At 42.1% G+C, this 20,745-nt stretch overlaps 1 protein-coding gene and 2 long non-coding RNA genes across 5 annotated transcripts in view; all 3 read left to right on the forward strand.

Annotated features, from left to right (window-relative positions):
* Positions 1–20,513, forward strand: part of grk3 (G protein-coupled receptor kinase 3) — a 68,878-nt gene extending 48,365 nt beyond the window's left edge. For 2 of the 3 annotated variants that reach the window (XM_085168144.1, XM_085168146.1), the window contains 10 exons: positions 832–939; positions 2,684–2,750; positions 6,222–6,322; positions 7,277–7,343; positions 8,513–8,608; positions 14,292–14,454; positions 14,541–14,677; positions 14,822–14,860; positions 16,540–16,653; positions 16,741–20,513. In XM_085168144.1, the coding sequence (XP_085024270.1) occupies positions 832–939; positions 2,684–2,750; positions 6,222–6,322; positions 7,277–7,343; positions 8,513–8,608; positions 14,292–14,454; positions 14,541–14,677; positions 14,822–14,860; positions 16,540–16,653; positions 16,741–16,902 (1,054 nt within the window). In that variant the 3' untranslated portion in view covers positions 16,903–20,513. The remainder of the gene's footprint in view (positions 1–831; positions 940–2,683; positions 2,751–6,221; positions 6,323–7,276; positions 7,344–8,512; positions 8,609–14,291; positions 14,455–14,540; positions 14,678–14,821; positions 14,861–16,539; positions 16,654–16,740) is intronic. The other variant, XM_085168145.1, reaches the window with a different exon arrangement.
* LOC146513789 (uncharacterized) lies at positions 2,757–5,803 on the forward strand. Its single transcript, XR_014875314.1, has 2 exons — positions 2,757–4,409; positions 4,515–5,803. It is a non-coding gene; the product is annotated as an uncharacterized LOC146513789 (long non-coding RNA).
* LOC146513790 (uncharacterized) lies at positions 8,615–13,630 on the forward strand. The gene is made up of 2 exons (XR_014875313.1): positions 8,615–9,348; positions 10,182–13,630. It is a non-coding gene; the product is annotated as an uncharacterized LOC146513790 (long non-coding RNA).
* Positions 20,514–20,745: the final 232 nt, after the last annotated feature.

Raw genomic sequence — 20,745 nt, forward strand, 5'->3', positions numbered from 1 at the left:
GGACAAACATCCCACTGCAACTTCTTGTCCATCCAGTCAGCGATGTGGGTTGAAATGATGTCTTCATATTGGTTGGGTGAGTGGTGATATATGATACACCACGATTACATGAAGTGTTCTTCAGTAAATCACCGCTAACTAATCAGTTGCAATTCAAAGATCAGTTTTCTGCCCATGATTGTGGTGCCTTTAAAGCTTTGTGTGTCAGGTCCACAAACATAGTGGTGGACTGCTGTCCATCACACGTTGACATTTTAAGTAGCTGTGCAGGACTGGCAGCGTGCCCCTCAGTCGACTTGAGATGGAGACTGGCAGCAATGCTTGAGTGATTGATCCCTAATACGTCAATGAATTGCTTCGCCCTGCATGGATCATAATGTGGAGCTCAGTGAGCTCGCAGCAGACATTCAGCATCTTTTCATTACAGTTATTATCACTGATACTTTTAACTGTCTACTTGTACATTGTTGGAAAATATTCTTTCTTGGATTCATTTGAATATTTTCAGACATGTTTTCTTGGGCTCTGTTCATTGTTATTTTACATGATTGATGCTCCATTTATGCTAATGTTTATAGCTCTACTCTCCTGCAAACGATGAAAGCTAAACACAAGGGCCTACATTGGGTTCAGTTTCAGTAAAATGGATTTCTGCAAAGAGGTGTAATGAATTGGTACTTTAGAACGGTGTTAATAACTAGATTAAAAAAATGTATAATAAAAAGAATAAGCCCAGAAGGGCTGACTGTCCTGAACATCTTTATAATAATTATTGAGAGAAATACCAATTTCCTGCATTCATTGTTTTGACGTGTGCTGTGCTTGTTGCAGTGGCACTCATGGCTACATGGCTCCAGAGGTTCTTCAGAAGGGGACGGCATACGACAGCAGTGCCGACTGGTTCTCCTTAGGCTGCATGCTCTTCAAACTCCTCCGAGGGTAACCACTCAGGCTTTACTTGTTCCTCTCAGCGCATCTATCCCCCTTGCTGCACTGTCCTGACTTCCTGTCAGCTTTCAGCCTGCTCTGCCACTCTCAGTAAACTCTTCGAATCTGCTCGCTCGCCTTTCTCGGCATCTCTCACCAGCCTGCTTTCTATTTGGTGTGTGTTTGATCTTGTTTGTGTGCAAGCCTGTGTGTGTGTGTTTGTTTGATCTGGAGTGTGTAAATGCCAGAGGTCTGGGTACAGTAGGTCAGAAATCCGGTAAAAGCAGCTGTGTGTGTGTGCGTGCGCGTGTGTGTGTGTGTGTGTGGGGTGTTGGGCGGGTTTGCTTATCCTGAGTGAGCAAAAGAGAAGAGCAAGTGTGACGTGAATCCATTGATGTTCAGATCCATGTGTTTGAACACTTTAAAGAGGAAGAGTGTGTAGGCCTTTGGTCAAAGGTTGTCTGCGTCTTTCAACACTAGAGTCCAAATTCTCAGAGCTGGATGAGATTTTTTTTTTCTTTCTTTTCTTTTGGAAAACACTCAAAGCAAGATGTGGTCAGTATCATTGTTTTCTTCTTTTTACACACACATATACACACACACCCCCCCCTCCCCTCCCAAAATATCACTCCATCAATTAGTGAACAGTCTCTGAAATAATAATTTTCATCCTGTTCCATGCCCATATTTAATTTGACACACTACAGGGTTTTGGCTAGGAAGACTGGCTTCAGGTTTAATAGACGTTATTTTGCATATTTTTGTATTTTTTCCACACTGTTGACGATGTGTTACCTCTCTCTAGTATTATCTCTTTCTGAGCAGCTGATACATTTTCGTTCTTGGCTTTACTCATCCGGACATCCTGGCTTCCGAGAAATTATTTTTTTTCTTTCACCAACGCACCACTACCTTTTTTTGAGGGAGTGGGGAACACTAGCATATACTGTACTGCCAAACCTAATCAATCCATAATTTTCATGTTTATCTAACTTGCGCACTATTTACTGTAAATCTACTTAGAAGCGGGCAAGAAGCCAGCTAGCTGTAGCTTACTTACTGCTGCACTTGTTTCATAACTTTAGCAGCGAGCAAGCCAGCTTACCTGCCAGAAGGGTTAAAGAACTTAACTAGCTAGTAGAGATAAGCATTGAAGCTAGCAGAGAAGCTAACATTAGCCAGAAGAAAGCAATCTAAATAAAGTTCTCTCCAGATCCGGTGCCCTGCCTGTACCCCCCCCCCCCCCCCCCCCCCCCCCCCAAGTCAATATAAGTGACAATTTTTTTTTTTTTTTTTTTTTTTAAGTCACCGCCTCTGTTCTAATTGAAGCTATTGTGTTCCTAACCTTTTAATCCAGTCCTTTGACTCGTGAACTTTGTGCAAGGATGGAACTATTTTTGCAGTATGCACTAACCTGTGCCACATTAGAATGCTTAAGCTAAAATGTGGTTCATCATGAATCTTAATTCAGTCTGATAGTGCCAGTTGGATAGATGGTGTAGGAAGTCCGGCTGTTAAAGCATTAAAAAACTCCTACTTTCTTCAGTGTTCCACACCAGCTGCACAAACACTCATTAACATCTACCAAGTCAGCATTTGAAGCTGCAGGTGTGTTGGCAGCGTCTGTGTAATTTACCTGAGGGAGTTTTTTGTTCTTGCTTCCAAACACCTCTTTTCTCACTCCATCCATCTCCACTTCTGCTGTTCCTAGTCATCGACAGTGTCATCACCTCGCTCTCTGTCTCTTCTGTTTTAGGCACAGTCCCTTCAGACAGCACAAGACCAAAGACAAACATGAGATCGACCGCATGACGCTCACCATGGTAAGATACATCCACACTACATGAGAGAAGTTGCATGAGAAGGCAGAGATGCGTGGGTGTCTGTGTGTAAACACATCTCAAAGCACACATAGGGGATCGTGTGTGTGTGTGTCTTTGCTTTACCCTAAGCACATGGGTTTGGCCTGTTTGGCTTACAGTAATTCCAAATGTGTACACACTCATATATATATTCATATATAGGTGCGTACTGCACTGTGAACAAACAGCCTGAGCAGAATCTGTTACTAGTCTTTCCTGCTCATCTTTGACAGGGTTGTATGTAAGTTTTGGGATCAGCTTTTAGTGTCTTTGCCTGTTGACCTTGCTTTTTTGTAGGTGTGCAGATAGAAATGGGAGCAGTATCCACTGTCACTCTTCCACTAGGAGCAAATCTCGTAAAATAGCTCACTGTTTACAGGAACACAGCTGGATGAGCGAAAGTAGCCATTAGCTTGATCATTGTTTGCTGTGGGTTCAAACTTGTACACAGATCAAGTCCCTCTAAAACAAAATCATTCCACTGTGTGACTAAATGTAACTCTTTTTAATTAGTACCTAATTGACTCAATTTTGGTTGTTTTGAGTACCACATAATGTACGTGGGGTCGTTGTATGCGACACAAACACAACGACAATGGAGGATGTCGAGTCAGTGGTGTACCTGCTGCTAAGTCTGTGGCTATGTGTAAGACTCATGGACCGCTGTATTGGTTTGTGTGCGGCCGTTTCCCTCGTTGCCAGGTTTCAAAATCGGCAGTTTTGATTTTCATGAAGTAGTTGCTCTGTTGGATCCTGGGCTGAGCGGGTACTGAAAAAGTACTCGGTACCAGGTACTAGTGGAAAAGGGCTATTATTGTACCTTCAGTACTGCATTAAAGCAGAATGAAGAAACAGCTGACACCATTTTGGCCAAAATTTAAATAATAATAATGTATATTTTATTGATCCCCGTGGGGAAATTCCTCTCTGCATTTAACCCATTCACTCAGTGAAGCAGTGTTGATGTGTTGTTTTGAAGAGATAACAACTGAGTTGAAGTAGGGCTGGGATGGATTTAAGTGTAATACTACGTTTGCATTGTGGGTCTATGAAACTGTCCTTAACAAAGCCTTTGAGGAAAACAAAAAGCACACATCCAGAAACAGAATGACACACCCACTGTTAATACACTGCCCCCTGGTGGTGAAAGTTCAACTCTGCACTGGGTAACTGCACCAAGCATCCTTAAGGTTTGCTAGATGGGGTTGATGAGCAACATTGCACAATTAACTATTATTACACAAAGTAGCTTAGAAGGACTGGAGTCTACTCTGAGTGTTTTTTTTCTGAGGAATTTGATGCTGAGCGTGTGGGATGGATGGTGTCTGCTGAGCCCACCCACGACATGTCTGCTTTACCCTCCTCACATCCACACCAGACTCGTGCAAAGGCGACATGTCATGTTAGAGTGCAGGCAGGTTCGTCGTGACAAAGCACAATGTGAATGTTCACCACAGCCTGACGCTCATCTCTGCCTGCCAGCTGCAGCAGCTGTCCATCACAGGGGAGTGGAGCCAGAGATCTCTCTTTGTTTGTGTGTTTTGTCAGGACATGAAACAGTTGAATTGTGACCGTTCTCCATCCCTCACATACACTGAGCATGCCTGCTAAACAGTGAAAGTATGATCTTTCATATCATAATAAATCCAGATTAGGATTTTAATCCAGCCACTTAATCTGGTTTTATCCCCTTAATCCTTGTCTGGGTGTGTATCTGTGTTTCAGAAAGGGGCTGGGAGAGGAGGAGGATTGCGATTCATTCGTGAACAGACTAAAAATATTGCTCTATATGCCCCAGTGTTTATTAAACGTGATGAATGGTTTCATTACATAAACATGAAGGATGGAGAGCACAGTGAAAAGGCTGAGAGCTGAGCAGCCAAGACAGGAAGAGATGAATGGAGCAGATCTCAGTAGATGGGATGTCTGAACTTTGAAACACCTCCATGAAGCAACTGAGCAAAAAAATCCAAGGGTGGAGGCTGACTTGGGTTGTAGCAGGGGACTGTATGAAGAGAAATGGGCAGGTGCTAAAACGGTTGTTGACTTATCCCACTTATCAACCCTGTCTGTCCGGTGAAGGGCAAAGAGTATGAGTTACTCTCTGCCTTCAGATGAGACTAGAAGAAGAAAAGGGACACTTGAGTCATGGAGCTTTCCAGACTTTTAGAGGAAAATGAAGGGTGGTTAAAAATAAAACTTCAAATTTAAGTTTGCTTTTAAGGGAAGGCTGTGCTATACTGTGGGGAGAAAAAGTGAGGTATAACCACATGCCACACTTTCTGGATGCTGCTCGGCTCCATTTTTTCACCTTTTTGGGGGCAGAACCTGCAGGGACGCATTTCATGTGTAGAGTCCCAAAAGCTAGTTGGAAGAGATTCTTGGAGCAAAAGACACCAACTCGTCTGCAGGTTTCATTTCAAGCTGAACTTTGTCTGGTGTTAAACATAAACTGATACAGCTATTACAAATATTGTGAATGTAGGAAAAGCCTTTTAGTATTCACATCATTTTATTAATTGGTTTTATAAATACTCTTCTAACAACTGTAACTGCCTGAAGTTCTGAAAGTTCATTTATGATGATTTTAAATGTAGGGTAGCACAGAGCCGTTATTCCATAGTTTAACCAAATTGACACAACCAGTGCAGATGTACACGTAGTTAAGACACTGCAGAATTATCAGCAGCACGTATTAAAAGATGTGAGAGAATGGAGTCGTGATCATGATGAGTACATGCAAACTTCTGACCACAGCTGTATAATTGCTGATCTAGTTGTTAACACATTTGCCCTGCACACAAAAAAAGGCTTCTTTGTTTCTGGGAGCAGACCCAGCCTCAGGGGGTCACTGAGTATACTCCTACTGCCTAGATTGTTTTTTTTTTTGTTGTTGTTGAAAAGTTTGTGAAGGTGGACCATAACAGCCGTTACTTTGGTGACTGGTTTTTAACTTTTGTTTTTAGTGGCCTCAGCTGTAATGGTATATACGCTTATTCCATTTTTATTTACTCTTTTCAAAGAAACCTTAAGAACTCTTTCAGCTCTTTATCAGTCATCAGCTGAACATGTAGTCAGTGCAAACGTGACATAAAAATATTACGTCAGTAAGATCAGTGAGGTGAAAAGGTACTGCTTCAGAAAGTTGTACTTTTTTCATAATGCCTCATTGATATGTATTGGCTGTACCAATTACTCTGAGCATTCTATCTACACGTACTCTGTCCTTCATAGATGCAGAGGTGCTGGCCCTGAGTTGGTTGCTTTTATAACAGCTATCTAAGCCTGTCAGAGGAGTTTGGGTGTTATTTTATTTTTAAGCAAAGTGTTCACTGCAAAGTTCACTACTCAGTTCAAACATCTCATTCTCATTCCCTCCTCTTCCCTTCCTTCCTCCCTTCCTTCTTTCCTTCCTCTCTGTTTCACCCGCAGAATGTGGAGCTGCCAGACTCTTTCACTGCAGAGCTCAAAGATCTTCTGGAGGGGCTGCTGCAGAGAGATGTATCCAAGAGGCTCGGCTGCCAGGGCCGTGGGTATGATCTGCACGCACTGCACACACTTATTTTCATATTTTAGTGAGGACCTCTAAGGGTACGTTCACACTGCAGGCGAAAGCACATCAAATCCAACTTTTTTTGACCCTATGCGACCCATATCCGATCATGGTATGACCGTGTGAACGGCACAAATCCGATATTTTCAAATCCGACCTGGGTCACTTTTGTATGTGGTACTGAATCCGATACATATCTGATGTTTTAGTGTGTGACGTCTTCTTTTGCGCATGCGAGCCGCTTTGAGGGTTCACACTAGAGCGCGTTTGCTGTCACATTTTATTTGTAGTGTGAACAAGCACACAAAAAAAATTGGATTTGATCAAAAAATCTGAATTGAGCATTAAGACCTGCAGTGTGAGCGTAGCCTAATTGACATAAAGCCGCTTACCCTAGCCATTAAAAATGAATGCCTAAACCTAAACTAAACATAAACTAATTGTAACCCTAACACTAAAACCACATTTTGAGCCTCAAAAAGGCCTTCAGACACATGGGGATGGGCACTTTGTCCCCATAAGTGACTGTTGGTCCCCACAAGTACACACAGGCTAAATTTCACTTTAACCTCTGTCATGTATCAGTGTTTATATACACAGACATGCAGATAAATTCATCAGTTAGACAAATTTTGCTAAATGTGCTCATTAAGTCTGATAACACTGGGTGGTGTAGTTTGCAGTCCGCTGGAGACAAATGGTGGTGGACATGAAGTGGACTAATAGAAGCTGAGTTCATAACTAATTTGATCATTGCTGTCATTTTGCATCAGCTTATAATTAAAGCCAAGGGATGGATCTTTGTCTGCTTGGGGTTAAATGGCAGAATTGTGTGCGTTTGTCAGAGGGCTGTATTATGGCAAACACTGCCACCTAGTGTGGATATGAGAAGTAACACCGTTTTGTGTGTGTGTGTGTGTGTGTGTGCACGCAGAGCCTCTGAGGTGAAGGAGCATCAGTTTTTCAAAGGCATTGACTGGCAGCAAGTTTACCTCCAGAAGGTAAGTGAGGTTCACTTCTGTTGTGAATCAGCTTTATTCTTTGTTCTCTCAGGATTTCTTGCCTGGAAGCTTATAATCCAAGTCTGGTTTCCATGATGGAGCTGATTAATGTACAGTGTTTGATCAGACAGCGATCACATGGTATACAACTCTGATCTATACTATTATAGCTATAATGCAGGAGAGGTCATGAGCAGGTCTTCAGAGCTATGCTGACAAAAGCTGCAGTAGCTGCTGGTTATGTACATTTATAATTGTTGCTGTCATGATTAGCAAAGAAAAAAAACTGACAAGTCGAGCCCACTTTGAATATGACATTATATCCACAAGTCTGATACTGATACTCAGTATCAGATGAGGCACAACTATTCGTGCGATAAATTAATGAGTTTTGTGAGGTTCTTCAACAGCAGAAGAGTCTAGCTGATTCTTGCCATAGTAATGAGTCTGTGACGTCTGTTTCTGTCTATCAGCCTCACATCTCTACAGTAATTATTTCATTCACAGCAGAAAGTGGGGCTCAGCCTTACAGCAGGTTTTACTCGCCTCACCTGTTGACGAGTGATATTGTCTCCAAGGCCACAAACTTATCTGCCAAAGTTTTTGCCCCCAGTTCACATACTATAACTGGCCACATTAATTGTTGCTCTGCTTTTGCCATCCAGTTCACTAAAAATCTACGACTTGATGGCATCCATTGCTGGGCCAATGTTTACTTAGGAGTTAGCAGGTAGTGCTAACTTCAGTGGGTAGGCTTTCAAATCAGTGTGAACAACCAGACAAAAAAAAATTGGATTTGATCAAAAAATCGGAATTGAGCATTAAGACCTGCAGTGTGACCTTAGCCTTTGTGACCCTTTGACTTAGGGTCAAAGAGCAGAGTCTTTGTTAGGGTTAATATATCATTCAAACTGAAAGCCACATACACTCTTGGAGTTTTGCCTCCAATCAGGTAAACTAATGGAGGCTAACTAACTGACTAACTCTGAATTGGACTACATTAGTCCATGCCAATTACTGTTGCTATGGTTACCTTGAGGGAAGAACTGCTACAGGACTGTTGCTTTGCTAACACTCCTGTTTTGCTTTTATCGTCCTCTCACTTGTTTCACGTTTTGCCTCTTCTTCTGAAATCCATGTGCCTGTTCTCCCCCTCTTCCTCTGTCCAGTACTCTCCTCCTTTAATCCCTCCAAGGGGAGAGGTGAACGCTGCAGATGCTTTTGACATTGGATCTTTTGATGAAGAGGACACCAAGGGCATCAAGGTAAAACAATCTTACACTTCCATCTCCTCTGTTTATTTTAATTCAATTTAGTTTTATTTATATAGCACCAAACCACAACAACAGTCACCTCAAGGTGTTTAATATTGTAAGGTAGACCCTACAATAATACATACAGAGAAAAACCCAACAATTATATGACTCCCTATGAACAAGCACTGTTCATAGGGATGCTACTTTTAACAGGAAGAAATCTCCAACTAGGCTGAGGGAGGGGCGGCCATCTGATACAACCGGTTGGGGAGAGAGAAGGAAGACAGAGATTAATAACAAGTAATGATTCTATGCAGAGGGGTCTATTAACACATGAGTGAGTGAGAAAGGTGACTGAAGAGGACATACTCAATGCACCATGGGAATTCCCCAGCAGCCTACACTTATTGCAGCATAACTACGGGAAGTTTAAGGGTCACCTAATCCAGCCAAAAGGAAGTTTTTATGTCTAATCCTAAAAGCAGAGATAGCGTCTGTCTCCCGAATCGAAACTGGAAGCTGGTTCCATAGGAGGACCTGGAAACTGAAGGGTCTGCCTCCAATTCTACTTTAAAATACTCTAGGAACCACAAGTAAGCCTGCAGTGCAAGAGTGAAGTGCTTCTCAGGGAGTTTTTAGGACATCCTGATAATAACGAATTACAGTAGTCCAGCCTAGAAGTAATAAATGCATGAAAGAGTTTTTCCCATGTCACTCTGAGACAGGATATTTCTAATTTTAGAGATATTGTGCAAATGAAAGAAAACAGTCCTATATATTTGCTTTATATGTGCATTGAAGGACATATCCTGGTCAAAAATGACTCCAAGGTTTCTCATAGTGTTACTGGAGGCCAAGGTAACGCCATCAGAGTAAGAATCTGGTTAGATACAATATTTCCAGGAATTTTAGGGCTGAGTACAGTAACCTCAGTTTTATTTGAATTTAGAAGCAGCAAATTAGAGGTCATCCAGGTCTTTATGTCTTTAAGACGTTTCTGCAGTTTAACTAATTGGTGTGTGTTATCTCTCTTAATGGATGGATAAAGTTGGGTGTTATCTTCATAGCAGTGAATATGTATGCTATGCCTTCTGATGATAATGCCTGAGGGAAGCTAGTTAACGTTAAAGGGATGGTTGGCTCAACAGTGCTCTGACGTTTTGCCAGCCTGGCTGCAGTGCTGAAGAGAAACCTGGGGTTGTTCTTATTTTCTTCAATCAGAGTTCAATAGTAAGATGTTCTAGCTTCACTTTTTTTTTTTCCAGGTTAAATTATGATCTTCTAAATTTGTGATAGGGCATTTCCTCTCCAGCTTACGAGTTATCTGCTTTTAGGGTGAATGTTTGAGTGTTATCCCAGGGAGTCAAGTACTTCTGATTTGAGGCTCTATTTTTCACAGGAGCTACAGTATCCAGTGCCATACTCACTCATATAGTGAGGAGGTAAAATTATTAACAAGATAATTGACCTCTGTTGGAGGAGCGTTCAGGTAGCTGCTCTGCTCTGTGCTGGTACAGGGCATTGAAGATGATAACGGCACATGAATTAAATTCTTAAACTTAGGTACAGCATTTTCAGAAAGACATTTACTGTGATGAAATCTACTCCCCACTGCTGTGTAATCAATTATTGTAAATCTAAATGTTTTTCAGAAATGATCAGACAAGAGAAGGTTTTCAGGAAACACTGTTAAACGTTCAGTTTCTATGCCACATGTTGAAACAAGATCTAGAGTGTGATTAGATTTTTTTTTTTTAGATTTTGAAAGAATTCAATTGAGTCTACTAACAGATTAAATGCCATGTTGAGGCTGTAATTTCTACATGAATGTTAAAATCACCCACAATAATTATTTTATCTGAGCTGAGAAGAAGTCTGAGAAATCAGACAGCTTCAGTGTGTCCTACCCACTGGCTTTTCTTTTGTTTTTGTTTTTTTTCCCATTTCAGTAATTGCGTTATTAATGGATAATCCACTTGCTGCTGTTCTTAAAGTGCAGTCACAGTTTACCAGCCATCCACACGTTACATGTTACACGCTGTACTCAGAGCAGCTTCAGCAAAATGTAATCTTACTTTGTTAGATTACATTTTGTGACCGTAGTCCTCGTTCTGCAATGAAAACCTTCTGCCAGTGCACCCAAACAGCAGAACCAAACAATGACTGCTGTTTGTCACATGTACTTGTTTATCAAAATGTTTGCAGAGGAGTGCCTTATAAATTTCGCACACATGTTCTTCCTTTAACACACAGACATGCAATAAATCTGTGGAAAACACGGCTTTATTTGTTAAACTAGGTAGACTTTTAACCATAATCTCACAGACATTAGATGTTCTTAGTCCCATGATGTTTATGTTTCAATTCCCTTCATGTTAGATTACCAGAGATGTGACACCATGTGTGCAGTGGGCTGCTGTGTTCAGCGATGTGCTGGTTTCTAGTCATACAAAGTGTGCAGAGAGAGTCAGACAGCAGCTGTATTTTTCTCTAATGTTGGAAGTTCACCAGGGCAAAGAAGAGCTGATCAGAATGAAACGTCTTACTAAAATTACTAAATCTTTTTCCAGGAAATGAAATTCCCAAGAGCTGTAGTGCATGTTCACAGCAGGGCTGCAGCCTGAGAGGTTTAAATAAATTAGCCACTTGATACAGCTCAGTGACATCTCTGCTTCCTGATTTGTGTCAGACACGCCAGCCTGCTTGCAGCTGCAGGTTTTTAAACATGCAGGCTTAGAATACTCCATCTTATGCAGGCTTATTTAAGTATACTTATTAAAGCATACTTAAATAAGCATAGACTCTGGTGGTAACTTGGACATGAACTAATTAGATTTTTTGTGCGCCAGAGTTAAAGGTCAAGGGGAATCTTACTTAACAAGCACATTAATTATCGCTTTTTCTCCACAAATGTTGAAGTCATTCTATTTTGTGTTGAGTGTGTGTCAACTTAGAGTGTGATGTCATGTTGTGCAAAAGCACGTTTCTAGCCATAATTCATCTCCGTATCTCAGGAGTGGAAGGTGAAAAAGATGTTCAGTGATCTCGCAATCATGAATTCAGAATGTGGTGGACAAAGCACATAGAGAAAGTGAGTTTGTAGAAAGGGTTCATAGAAAGCTGCTGTATAACATTAGCACCAGTCTCCTGGTTACTCTGCAGCAGCAGTTTCCTCTTTCATTAACATTAATGTTGCTGCAGTTAACATTTATTTGTTCTCTGTTGCTCCAGCGCACAGAAATGAAACACAAGAGTGTTTGTTTGCATTTTCCCAGATTGAGCTGGTCTTTAGCGGGGGACTAATCATCATCATCATCATTGTTTATTTATATAGCACTTTAAAAACACACAAGGCTGACCAAAGTGCTGAACAATAGAAACACAATAGATACCATAAGAATAATAAATACGATAAAATAATAAACATAGCGAAAACAATAAAATATAAGTAAATACAAGTCAGTCAACCACTGAGTCAAAAGCCAGTGAATAAAAATGCGTTTTCAATCTGGATTTAAAAACCAGCACTGATGTCGATTGCCTAATGTGAAGAGGAAGATTAATCCAAAGCTTAGGAGCCACAATAGACTAATTATTCAAAACAACTGCCGGATAGTAAAAGTTAGAGCATTAACACACCAAGGAAGGTGTATAGCCCCAGTCCACCCTGGTGTGAGCAGATAGATTACTGCAGTATGATTGATTTGAATAGGTTAGAGATATTCTGTAACACAATACAGTTGTACAGACTTAAGCCTCCAGGATCTCCGACATGGTAGGATTTATTGCAGGCCATTTATATTAGACTGCTTAGTATTGGCTGTGTATCAAATGATCTGCCAGCAGAATGTAGATAAGTAAGAAATCCATTTCTAAAGACTTCATTTTAGTAAAAAAAAAGAAAACAAAAACAAAGAAGAAAATGTCAGATCCCAGCAGATTTAAGACACCTGTTTGGCATTGGACATGTGGCGGTAGGTGGAAGATTTTTACTATCAATGATGTAATGTTTCCAGATGTTGCTGCAAAGAACAGTGAACTAGACTATTTAAAGGACTGTTTGAGCATTTTGGAAAGCTGATTTTTATTTATTTTTTTGTCCCCAGACAGAAAGCTAGGCCTCAGGTTTCCCTAAGAGCAGGAGGAAAGATTTAAAGCACAATACTCTGAGATAGAATAGGGCTTAGCTTCCGGTGACCATGTGCTGTAAAACACAACACAATGTCAGAAAAGGCAGCAGCATTTAGGGCCAGTGTTTGGTTCATTGTTTTTTCCTGTGAGTGGATGTTTCACACGGTCGGGTCTGTCTCTGGTGACAGGTCAGTGTCATTTCCTCTTTCTGTGCTGCTCTTCCATTTGAAGAGGAAAGTCTGAAATCCTGAGTAGATTTCCAACTTGGAGAGTCAGAGAAGAATTGACCTCACAGCCCAAGATGGCTGCAGTTCATGTAACATTTGTATTGCTGCTGTTGTACAAACTTGACCAGGCGCCATCATTTGTACTTATATTAGAGCTATTTCTTATATTTTGTAAACTTTGCAACATATTATATTAGGGCTGTTCGATATAACGATATATATCGGATGACGATATAAAAACGTCTATTGTTTCATTTTACGCTATGTTTGTTTCGTGGTGTCGCAAAATAAACTGTTTACGGCAATATTTGTTCATCGTTTTGATGGTCACTGTAGTGGCTATATTAATTTCTTAAAGTTCTCTCTTTCTCTTATATTTTATATAACCACACTATGTACGGACAAGCGCCTGTTTTTATGCGTTGTGGTTGGCAACAACGACGGTATCACCATCGTGTGTCCGTTTGTTTATGTTCCACATAAACCTTTCACAATAAAGCTCAAGATCCTGTTGAGACTTTTCAAAATAAACTGAATCACGTGAAAGAGCAGATTATTTACGGATGAGAATTAATAAAGAGCCGCCAGGTGCTAAAAAATAAACCTTAGAATCAAACGTTAGAACAATCTTTTCCCCGCAGCACGCCGTGTAATAAATACAAAGAAAACGGTGGCCTTTACAACTTATGTCTAAAAATGTATCGCTTCATGCATCGGTTAAAACACTCGACTCCAGCTACATGACGCGCAGCTGGAAACACTTCCCTCAAGTTGAGCTGCCCGAGATTCACAGAATTTACAGAAAATGTTACATTTTTGTGATTTATATCGTTATCGGGACGATAGAATTCTTATATTGGGATATGAGATTTTGGTCATATCGCACAGCCCTATATTATATTATTTAATTTAGCTCAGTCTGTTACTGCTATTCTCTTGGCGCAACTGTAACCACATAATTTTTCTTAGGGATTATTTAAGGATTCTGATCACGATCGGACTGTAGCTGCAGTTTTAAGAGGAGCAGACAGGAATTGTGTATTATTGCTACATATGGATGACTGGCTCAACCTTGCTAGAGGGCCAAAAATAAAGGCAACTTTACTATTGAATGCCTTCAACAGAAGGCTGAAATCATAAGGACACATTTTAACATCAGCTCCAAACATCATCAAACAAAAACTGAAGTCTTATATTTTTTTGATTCGATGTTTTGCACCTCAAGGCCGCTGTAGGAATTTGTCACTTAGGCTCTACGTCTTGGTTTAACTGTATAAGTAAACATGCTGCCCTCTGTCTGTCTGTGTGTGTGTGTGCGTGCGTGTGTAACTTAGCTGCTGGACAGTGACCAGGAGCTCTACAAGAACTTTCCTCTGGTCATCTCAGAGCGCTGGCAGCAGGAGGTGGCAGAGACAGTCTACGAAGCTGTCAACTTGGACACCGATAAGAATGAGGCCCGCAAGAGGGCTAAGAACAAGCAGCTGGGCCACGAGGAGGGTAATGATAATAACGGACAAATCCACACACAGCCCAGTACAGATATCCTGTCAGTACACCTCCTGACTGTGTGTCCCTTTGTGCAGACTATGCCTTGGGGAAGGACTGCATTATGCATGGCTACATGCTGAAGCTCGGGAACCCGTTCCTCACTCAGTGGCAGCGCCGATACTTCTATCTGTTCCCCAACCGTGTGGAGTGGAGGGGAGAGGGCGACACTCGGGTGAGTCTGCCTCACAGCATACACTTTAAATTCACTGCACGTTTGTACGTCATGTGAGCGCCTATCATGGGCTGAGGGCTTTCAGCTTGTTCATCTTTTGGTCAGTGTGTCTGTCTGTCTGTCTGTGCTCATTCCACTCTGAAGGAGAGGTGGCTAAAACCTCTGAAAAAGCAGAGAGACTGGGTGAGTGTTACCACCGGGCTCAGGTCCCTGCTGTGTCCTCAGCACCCCTGCTGTTTAGAGTTGTAGTCTGCCTCCCCGCTTGAAAGTTGGTAGTCAGTCAACTTCAGTTTTTTTCTTTGTCGATCTGGTTTTATGGTACTGCAAATGTGTCCGTCCACGTGCACAATTCTGGGTGGACCACCCACCCCAAACCTGCTCCCATGAATTTCTCCACAGTCTGGACTGCACATCACTGGAAGCAGATTATGGAAATGTCTGCTCGGTGTTGATTGGTTTACAAGTGGGCAGGGAGCAACAGGAGAGGTCACTGGGAACAGGAGAATAAGAAGAACACTTAAAAAAACGTAAAGATCAGAAAATAAAGCATTAAATGCACAGAGTGTGGCTGCAGTGTTTAACACTCAATTTCACTTCAGCTCTTTGTATGTTTGCTCTCCTCCGCGGCCGACGGACCACCAACAGCACAAGCAAGAGTAGCTCACTGCCACCGTCTGACAACAAAGCTCACTGCAGGCCTCAGACCATCTCAGACTGCAGCTATTAGCCTAACAACACAAGTGAAGGAGCACTTGCACGGTCTTGATTGTGTTAGTGTTTCCATGAAGTACACTGCTTACTTGTGTGTAAGTGTAATGTGTGCACTGTACTGTACTTTCATCAAAACTAAAGGGAAAACCCAGCTAGGCTCTATCTGAGAGACTTTAAAATAAACAAACAAACAAAACAAAGAAAAAAAAACACTATTTGTGCTTACACTGGTGTGTTTTACATGTTAATTACCATGTGGTCATATCTCTGTGTTTTATACACAGAGCCACCTGATAGAAACACATATGATCCTGGGACTTTTCCCCTCCTGGGTGCTCTCTATTTGTTATGCTGAGGGTTCTTTTTGAGGCGAACATGTTTATCCAACACACCCATTTTGGTAGTTGCAGCGGTCTCCCTCCAGGAATCTGCTGACATTTGTGAGTCCTTGCATTGAGACTGTTGTTTGTTGCCTCACTTAAAAATTGTGGGGGAAAAGTAGTTCGTAATGGTTAGGAGGACTTGATGGTAGGTGTGGATTTAAAAAAAAAAAAAAAAAAAAAAAAAATTCCAATTCAAATTAATTTTAGCTTGAATAACGCAATATCGATTCAGTAAATCCTGAATCGATATTGCGTTATAAATTGATTTCAAGTGTCGCAAGTGTCAGCTTTGTTTTTATGCATAGATATAAAAATATTGATATGTACTGATAAATGATCAGAATTATAATATTTCTGACTCTGTGAATCAAAATTGAATTGAATCAAATCGAATCAGGACCTTGTGAATCGGAATCTAATCGATTATAGAAATCAGTGACAATACCCAGCCCTACTCCGTGGCACAGAACAGGGCAGTCACACCAGCTGCGGCTGTGATGCATCGACGTGTAGTAGGGTTTCAGAGGGGTTTGCAGTACCAGCGTAGCTACAGCAGAAATTTAACACATAAGTCTAAATTCTCCATTACTCTTCTTCATCATGAGTTCCTCCATGACTGTCCTAACACACCCTGAAATCCTCTGTGCCAGTGCTTTTTAGTGCTTTAGGGGTAAGGTGTACATCTCTGCAGCAGCTGTGAGCCAGAGCCAGAAGTCTTGTTGGTGAAATCCATCTGAACACTTTGTGATCACTCAATTATCTTTGCAGCAAAACCTGCTGACGATGGAGCACATCGTAACCGTGGAAGAAACGCAGATTAAAGACAAGAAGTGTATCCTGCTGCGCATCAAAGGAGGGAAACAGTTTGTGCTGCAGTGTGAAGTACGTCCTCTGGCTGTTGTATGCTTTAGTGCTGTAGAGGAGATGAATGAAACAAGCTGATGTCTTTTTTTTGGTGTATGTGCGCAGAGTGACCCAGAGTTTGTGCAGTGGAAGAAAGAGCTGACTGAGGCGTTCACGGAGGCCCAGAAACTTCTGCGTCGCGCTCCTAAAGTCATCGGGAAAGGCCGTGCTGGAGTAGTGGAGCTTTCCAAGCCCCCCCTCACACACCGCAATAGCAATGGCCTGTGAATACACAAGAGCACGCATATACATAAAAACACATGCACTCACATTGACAGACACAGACACACACACACACACACACTGCATCCCACCTCCCACCCCCTCATCAGCTGCAAGACACCTGCCCACATCACCTCAGTGTGTGTGTGTGTGTGTGTGCGCGGTGCTGATGGCACACACACACAATGACGACCAATCAAGAGCGATATAGTGATTTCTTTTTTTTATTTTTTGGGGGGGTAAATGTGTGTGCGTTCTGGGACCCTGCCAGTCAGTAAGAGGAAGAAAGGATTTTGAACCATTGGACATTTGAAGAATCCCCGCATGAACTTCACAAGGACTAACGGCTGCTCCTTTCTCTGTTTGCCCCTCCTCAACCACCTCCCACACCACACCCCTCGCTGTTGAAATCACATTAATCAGGAAGTGTCCTCCCACTCTGTGTGCTCTCAGCAGTCTAATGGACTCCTCCACAGAGCTGATGCTCAGGTCCAGAAGAGACCAGGCTACCACAGAATGTAGAAAACAAAGGCTGGTTGTCCTCATCCATCCCTCTGAAACATTCCTCCCACTGTTACTGAAGTGCAAAAAGTGCCAACATTAATATTTTACTTGAGTCACCTGAGCGCCCAGGAGGATCCGCTCTGCTGGCAGATGGCGTGCCATCCCAACCTCCCGGACCCTCACAGTGTATGTGTGGAAGGCTGTTGATCATTCCAGCGCAGGTACAAGAAGCTTCACATTGGCTCTAGCCACCACAGAGACTGAGATTCCATTGGCTGACAAACAGCAGCTGGTTGCTATGGTAGCCATGAAGATTGGCGTACATGTACTGGTAACCATGGACAACACTGTAACTATAGAGGAGCAGGAGGGAGGCAAAGACTATAAAGACAATACAAGCACCCTTTTGTCTGCGCATCACTGTTTTACTTCAGTGTGTTAGCTTTATCGCAACTCCTCTGTCTGCCTTTACAGGATTTTGTTGGTGCGGGGTCTTTCAGAGGTGGCAAGAGGAGGGCTGGGGGCTCACTCACAGAGCTGCATTACCTCAGTTGGACAGTGCCAGTATGAGTACATCAGAATGTAAGAACCTGTTCCCAGGCAAAGCACAAGAATCAGCAGTCTGTTCCCGCTCACACATTGTCCATGCAGGGCAACAGCTTGGAGCAGTCAGCTGTTGTGGGCAGACTGTGTGCAGGGAGGAGGATGAAGACAATAAGCTGAAGCTGATTAAAGGAAAAATCCACCCTCAAATACCCCAGTTAGATGCATGGATCTTCTATATGAGCTTTCATGTTCATGCTATTTCAGGCTTTTTTATTTTCTTTTTCTTTTTTTGGTTTTTAAGTGGTTGAAATGTTCACATTTTATCCAGTTGGTGTTAGCCTACATTTCTCCAGAGAGCAGATAAATGCAGGTTCAGAATAAACGAGAACAGAATGATCTGTGACTTATTTTCTTTAGATGTGCAGTAAAGTACTGAGCCTGCTCTGAGCCTGAGCAGGCTCCTGTCAGATTTACCACCAGGCCTCATGTTGAGGTTACACCCAGGGAATGCAAACGCATTTGTCTTTGAGAAGCTCCACACGATGATGAGTCTACAGGCTCAGTCTGGACTGCACTGAACACTTAGCCGAAGTGCGGCGGCCCTCAGTTTTTTCACATTCAGTCTCAGCTACAGGTGGGCCCGATGTGAAGTTTGTCACGGCCTTTGGTCAAAATTCTGCTCATGGCCAGCCTGGCTCGTGGCATTTTGCCCACAGCTGGGCCGCACAGCCACCGCCGGTGCTGTGACTGAGCCCTTAGTCCTAGAAGCAGCCCGGATTTGGGCCAAATGTGTCTGCTGTCAGAGAGCTGCTGCACTACATCAGATCCATCATGTCAGAGGACACAGATGAGCACAACAAGTGAGCCAATTCACTGCTCTTTAAATATATGCTCAGTTTGTAGCCAGTACAGTGTTCTGATCCCCCTCACTGCCATCTGTCTACGTTCCTCAAGTAGGACCATAGCTGAGCTTAAAGAAAGCTATGTCCACGAGCATTATCTGCGGACCTACTGCAGTGTTTCAGGGTGGACTTTTCGTCTGTCTTCTCACGGTGTTATGATTTTTTCCTGAATGTGACACAGTTCAGATGAGGTGTATGGGTTTGTCTAAATTATTGGACTTTTTTACAGTTTGGTGGGGAACCTCACCAGGGTTCAAGGCGAGGGTGGCGCAGTGGCAGTCCAGAGTAGTGTGCAGCAGAGGAGAGAGAGCAGTTTACTTCAGGGGTTTTCTTTTCCATCCAGTACAGTGTCTTCATCTGTGATGTCCATGCATTTCCAGAGCTGTGATGTGTGACTTGAGTTGGAAAAAGGGTTTGTTTAGGGTGCTCTGTGATTCTTTTTCTTTGGAGCCTTTACCAGTCAGGGGCAGATGTTATCGTCTTAGAGAGAAAATGTGTCACCTCTCCAGGTGTCTTTTATTTTTGTAAACCAAAATGGTTTTTATTGAAATTTCTGTTGTTGCACCTTTTTATCCCAATGTGTTACTTAATAGATGTTAAATGTGCCAAATAACTGTTGCTGATCGAGTGGAAGCCTCCTTTTCTCAACTTTTCACACCTCTCACTACCAGGTCTGGTACAGTCACACGCGCACACACATACACTCACACTCTCACAAACACAACATTGATGTGGGAGTTTTGGTGGAATCTCTGAAGGGTACAAAACTGTGACCAAACATTTTTCCGTAGGTGTGTGTGCGCGCACTGGCTTGCACACCACGATGCCATTGAGACTCACACCATCTAGCTCTGCATACTCGTTCCTGAACGTTTTCCTCACACTGTGTGTACGTCGTGTGAGTGAGTGCGTGTGTGTGTGTGTGTGTGTGTGTGTGTGTGTGTGTGTGAGAGAGAGAGAGAGTGGACGTGAGCCTTGGTATTGCTTTGTATGTTCAGCAGTAGACTTTTTATTTGGACGTCTCACAGATTTTCTGCTCAGACACGCTCAGTATAAGGCAATTTAAAAAGGATGGCGTATAGGAAAAAGGAAAAAATCAAAGTATATATAAATATATATGTGTATATGAAATGACAAAATGCTCTAGGTCTATTTAAAAGATTTAATGTAGAAAACAAAATGGATTTGTTGAAGGGAGGGCGGGGTTTGATGTGAGTATAACTGTTCGTGGTGAAGACTTCAGCTCGAATCTTGCACATAAAGACTTATTAGAGATATTGTACCTGCGAGTTTCAGATGATGATCTTTGTTTCAATGCCGGACTCTTTGCTCTTTGATATTTATTGCGTGTGTGGTGAGCTCTCTCGCGCTGTCTCTCCTCCACGCCGACGAGCTCTCGGCCGAGTGCTCACTGTAGAATCCTCCAGTGTCCGCCCGTCAGAAACTCTCCTCCTTGTTTGTTTTGTTTTGCAGATGCCACAGACAAACACAAATACTACTGGCTTTGGGCTATTGAAATTAAGGTCATAATACTGATATGTAATTGATAATATTCATTGATTATTATAAAATTTATTTTATTTCAATGATTATTTTGTTTTTGAGACAGGTAGGAAGTTTAGGACTGCTTGTAAAAACAGTTCATGAATAAAAATTCTTTTTCTGTGTTGCCTCCTGTCACTTTTGCTTTTGTGTCTAATTATTATTGTAATTACATGACCCTCAAAATAAGTGTTTGTGTGTGTGAATTAATATATATGTATATATGTTCAGTCTTAAGGTTCAGTTTCAGGCTTAAAACAGCAACCCCTTCACACTCAGATTAATGAATGAAACAATGTTGAATATCAGATAAAGGTGTCTTTATGCACAGTGATCCAAGCAAAGAAATCCCTAA

This window comes from Neolamprologus multifasciatus, chromosome 7, assembly GCF_963576455.1.
Source record: "Neolamprologus multifasciatus chromosome 7, fNeoMul1.2, whole genome shotgun sequence".
Classification (NCBI taxonomy): Eukaryota; Metazoa; Chordata; class Actinopteri; order Cichliformes; family Cichlidae; genus Neolamprologus; species Neolamprologus multifasciatus.